Source organism: Atta colombica, unplaced genomic scaffold (genome assembly GCF_001594045.1).
Source record: "Atta colombica isolate Treedump-2 unplaced genomic scaffold, Acol1.0 scaffold12, whole genome shotgun sequence".
Lineage (NCBI taxonomy): Eukaryota > Metazoa > Arthropoda > Insecta > Hymenoptera > Formicidae > Atta > Atta colombica.
The window spans coordinates 296,505-302,454 of NW_017259206.1; the positions used below are offsets into that span (position 1 = coordinate 296,505).

The following is a 5,950-nucleotide window of genomic DNA, read 5'->3' on the forward strand; positions in this document are numbered from 1 at the left end:
TAATATGTGTCTTAATGACATGAAACGTTAAAGACTTAATTTAGATGATCTATAATCTCCATGTCAGAGAAATAACTGAAGAAAAATCAGAATATATAATAAAATACACAACATAAAACATAAAAATTTCTATCCTGAAATCTGATAGATCAATAAAGTGTGAGCTTGTCAAACCACAATTTACAATCTTAAAGTAATCAAGATAATGACTTATAGATCATAGGTAACTTGGTACCACCGGCGGAACGAGCATTAACTCGTATGCATTACGAAATCTTAACTGTTACAAGGAAAACTTATGTATTGAGTTGTCCGGAAAGTTCGTGCTGCAAAAGATTTAAATTTAATAAATGAAATTAAAAATTTAAATCTTCTGCGTTTCAATTTTCCTTCAAAATCGGCACGAACTTTCCGGATAATCTAATACATATAAGCTATAAACGAGTACTATACACACACACACACAACATTTCGAGGTATTATTATATCAAAGTAAATTTTCGTACATTTTATATACAGATTATACCAGGATGTTACTTGATATTACCTAATTAATTTTATTTTTTGTTATTTATATCAATTTAGAGGGAAATATATCTAAGAATAAAAATATGTAGTTAACTATGTAATTAAAACCAGCTAACAATTATTGATGTATAAATCGCTTATACATACATACGTTTACGTGCTCATGATCTCTGTGTCATAATAATATATTTCTATGGTTTTTTTTGGTAAAACACTTGTTCATTAATACGCGTGTAATCACATAATATGAAAATAACTATATATATTAAACTATATATTAAGGTGCTGACAATGTGAAGTTGTAAAATCGAAAAGAAATAGATTGTCTCTTAATCGACTTCTAACTTTCGGAACGAACCGCATATTCCGCTTAATTCTTCGTTAGCCTCTTGATAATATTTCGGTGATATTTCAATATACATATCGTCGAGAGCCTTGAGTTCATCTTTTTTCTGTTTTAGTTCCTTCTTAAATTCGTCTAAAAAATAGATAGCATGTTAAGAAATAATACAATTTGAGTCTGTTGAAACTTGAAAGAATTGCGAGGAGAATCTTCGTACCAATCATTTCCGAAAGCGAGATTTCCCCGCCATATTCCTTCGGTAGTATCTTTGGATCCACTGCTTCTTTTAGCTCTTGTATGTTTCTATGTATCTGCAAAAATTGCAAATATGATTTCTCGGATGTGTAAATTTAAACCAGCCATACTTGTCATAACAAAATTTACCATTTCGCGATATTTACCATAACGCGAGACTTAAGCTTGTCGTTTAATATAGACATGCTGAATTCGAGGAGCTTCGCTACGCTGCTAGGTAGATTGATTATATGCGTCTCCTTATGACGCATCGGTGTACTGTTCTGTACGCACCTCAATATATTACGAATGTCCATGAAAGACAATGTGCCGAAATGGTTCATGGACAATCTCGCTACGTCGTTGAGATATGTGTAGCCATAGACTTGACTTTTCTCATCGTCCATCAAGATCTCGACCACCATACTATGAACCCGGAGCAAGTGTGCAGATGAGAATTTATTAGGGTCGAAACGCCCTTTAAAAAACAAAGAAAATAAAGTAGTATGAATATTTAATATATACTCGGAGACTAATTGAAATTAACTATGAAGCAAAAATATCAGGCTTAATAATAATAATAATAATAATAATAATAGTAATAATAATAATAATAATAATAATATCAAGCACGAATAATTTTATTACAAAAATTGGGTAACTTTCAATACAATGAATTAAATGCCAGTAATTGGGGATGTGTTCCACTTAACGTTCTCAACACTCGCAACATGCGTCATTTCAATTTTGTTTAATATTTGGCGACAAGAATGAAATAATGTTCGCGAGAGAGAGTTGCGAACTTTAAGTTTGCGAACGTACCTTTGAAACATGAAAATAAATGACTAGTTTATATAAGTGTGGAATAACTAGCTTAAAACAATACAAAATATAAATAATTAAAGCATACAGTCACAACACTCGATGTATTTACTTATTTAGCGAAAGTCGTATATTTAAAAAATTATTTCATATGATAAGTAGACGTTTCGGTCAAGTCTTGACCATCATCAGTACAATAAAAAATATAAATGGTGTTAGATATTAAACAGAATGTTAAAAATTATTCGCTAGTTCAAAATTGAAAGATATAAATTTACATTCGGAAATTCCGTATTTTTCATACGAAGCCTTACAAATGTTCGAATAACAAGGAATTTATTATATCGTGTAAAGTCTCCTTCTATAAGTATGAATATGAATTTGTCTAACACCATTTACATTTTTTATTGTACTGATGATGGTCAAGACTTGACTGAAACGTCTACTTCTACTATCATATGAAATAATGTTTTAAATATACGATTTTTGCTAAATACATCATGCATTGTAGTTATATCCTCCTTATTTATTTAATAAATTTAGATTGGGTCGTTCTATTTTTTTGACACTTCAGCTCACTCTCTAACTCTCACTCTCTTACTTTCTTATACTCTTTTACTCTTTAATCCTTTAAATAAATTATCACATAACAGTTTGTTCGAAGATGGAACAACCTTATTATAATATGTCATGATTTAGCTGCGTCTTAAATTAGTCTTTTGTATTCATGGGATTGGTACCTGCACATGACATTATCACTTTTCGGCCGTGTTGATCTCGCTTTAACATTGGTACTAAATAGCCGTTATCGATGATGGCCATAAGTTCCGGATCATCAACGTCGAGATTTTGGAACCAATTGGAATAAAGTTGCCTAATAGTGAGATACTGTTCCAGCATCTCCTGCGCCATCGGCAAACTGAATTTCTTCGTCCTAAGAAATCTTAATAGGAACAACGAATCAGTCCTACATTTTTTAATCGTAGGATGTTTCTCGATCCAATGCCGAAATTGCTTCAGCGCTTGGTTTCTCGTGTTGTCATCCTCACGGAGTTCCAATCTAGCCGTTTCCAGCGTGTCCGCATCCAACGTACTCTTATATTCATCATATTTCTTTTGCTGCCCTTCCGATACCATTGTCTGAACAGTAATGCAAGTCTAATTAATGTTTTATCTCAATGGATTTTACGTTATCTTAATGGAATAACAGTGGCTGCATCAGCATTTAATCAGCAGGAAAAAGCAGCTTTACAATTGTTGTAAAATCCCTTAATGTGATTTTATTTAAATTCAGTAAAATACAAAATTAATCATATTACGAATGTAATCTCCTTTATCTCTGAAAATAGCATATTAATTGAAGAAAATACATAAATCGATTATGTTAGTTAATTTAAATATTTAAAGAAATAAATTATTTTAAATAAAAAAACGATAATATTTGAAAAATTATTTTTAAAAATTACTAAATGAATTTGTTTTTTTTTTTAATTTTAGAAAAAATCTTATCTAAGCTGGATCTTAACGTTTTAAATAATATTTCAGCATGAATTTACATGTACACATTCAGTTTTACAATTGCACTCCAAAGTCACTTTCGGTTTTTAGACGCAATCTTAAATCGAATTGAGATAATTATATCACAAATTAAATTCTTAGGTCATTTTTAAAATCAATTTTTTTAGTTAACATCAATTTTTTTGTTTTATAAAAATAAAATAAAAATACAAATTTAAAAAATGCTTAAGAGACTGAGTGAATTAAAAATATTCGTGTAAATTTTCATTCAAAAATATTAAAATATAACTGAAATATCATCCAAACCTTGATAAAATAATACATCTTGAGAAAAATGTACGTTTATAAAATTATGATAAATATTCTTTAGGTTTATAAAAACATTCATTTTAATCTTTTTACCTTAAAGTGATACTTGTACTATAAGTATACCTTGACCCTTTTTAAGACTGTAATTATATTAATAAGATTATTATTAAAAAGAATTATATTAATAAGAAGTTTAGAACTATAATAGAGAGAGATTATATAGATATTTAAAAAACAATTTCTTAAAAATCGATTTTTTACTCCAGAAAATAATTTGGCCTGTTAATAAAAGAGAATCTAGCTAACATTAAACTGTTTGATTGAATATCCATTTAATGGAAAAAGAGCATCTCACACACACGCGCACACACACACACACACACACACACACACACACACATTATCATAATTTAAAGTTGTTTAATTATTATTTATAAAATTAGAACATCGATTTTTATAAATGTTAGACTTTTTTTTATTTAATTAAACATAGTTGACATAGTTGACAAATATAAAAGCAGAAGAGAAATGAGAAAATCAAATAGCGAATCATGGACAAATTATTCCGGTTCGCTAGCAGTTAATATGGCATGGAACGTAAAGAGAAAGTCTCGGAAAGCATCGGTAAAGCATAGAGATATTACAATGTATAAATAGAGAATTACTTTAGTCAAGACACTATAGACATTACTAACTGCTAATTAGCATTAGCATTATTTAAAATATTTAAATAATATTTTCTTTTCATTTCAATATATCTTTATAAAATCAAGTTTTTCGTCTTACACAATAATCATTTTATCGTACTGATGCTTTTTATTCATGTATTAATGAATTAAATTAATTAAACAAATTAATTAAATTAATTAAATTAATTAAACCTTACAAACAACAGATTTAATTTGTGATTATCAATGAATATTTTACCATATATAATTTTAATGTAGAAAAAGATGAATAAAGAAAGATCTATTATAACTTCTTCATTAATTTTTATATTATATGAACCAGTAAGGAGGATAATTTAATTATTTCTCATAATAAGCTTAATGTCTGATTTAATATTTTAGTAATATCTTTAAGTTACATTCTAATCAAAACATTTAGAATCAAGTGTATAATTTTAATATTACACAATTTTAAAATTAATTGTATTGAGCAAACATTTTTGTTTTTATGTATTTAAATTGTGTATATCAATGCGATTGTATAAGAAATTTAATTAACCGGAATTTAATTTAATTCGCAGAGAGGTTCAAAGAGGCCTTTATCAACTTTAATCAACATATAAGAATGTTGACAAAAATTCTCTTTCATAAAAATATCGATTCTTCTTAGCTATTTTCAAGAGCCTTGAATCCGAAAGCTATTATCCAATGACAATTACTTGAAATTCTCCGCGAGTGTGATGCTTAAACGATTCGTGAAACGAAAGTGAGACGCTGGGAGGAAGTAGTAAACGAAGGGGCTTCGCTGCTGCAATGGGAACACGCGTTTCGCGGTGTGCTATATTCATCATGCGCTCAGATCCGACTTTCTATCCTATCACGATACTCAAAGTGCAATACCGTATAAACGCGATATCGTTTCTATTCAAGACCACGTCACGAGAGAACGCGTTGTAAGCGTTCGGTAGTATTAACGAGTATTTTTGTAATCCGCATGACACATCTTAAATTACACAATTATGTTGAATTTTAAATTCTCATGTTCGATTACGAATTTAATTATGCACTAGTTAATATGAAAAATTTTCAGTTTTCTATTATATCGTCATTCGTCATTTAACACAGCTATTATCATTTACTGTAACGAAATGCGTTACCACAGAAGAAAGGTCCTATACAGCATCGAAAGTTTTCAGAAATATCTCAGAAATATTTCAACTGAAAAGTGAAACATTTCATAAAAATTGCGAAATATGTCTGCAACATTTCTGAAATCTCTCTGAAATAGCAAAATCGCAATTCTTGTACATGAAACCTTGTTGAAAGGTTGATGAAATGTCATGCAAAGAATCTCCAAATCTTTTTGAAATATTATCAAAGAGGTTTCAGCTATTTCTAGTATTACAAAAATGATATTTGAATATATACTTGATACTTAAATATTTATTTGATTGATTGATACTTAAATAATATTTAAATTTATATTTATATTTATGACATAATATCATTATATGAACGAATTTTGTAC

General features: G+C 28.7%; 1 protein-coding gene across 1 annotated transcript; it reads right to left on the bottom strand.

Annotated features, from left to right (window-relative positions):
* Nucleotides 1-765: 765 nt before the first annotated feature.
* Nucleotides 766-5,425, bottom strand: LOC108694354 (clavesin-1-like). The gene is given in 7 exon segments (XM_018203780.1): nt 766-1,006; nt 1,089-1,182; nt 1,273-1,583; nt 2,668-3,067; nt 3,878-3,884; nt 5,323-5,399; nt 5,402-5,425. Coding segments are annotated over 7 exon segments (1,062 nt in total). The 3' UTR covers nt 766-857.
* Nucleotides 5,426-5,950: the final 525 nt, after the last annotated feature.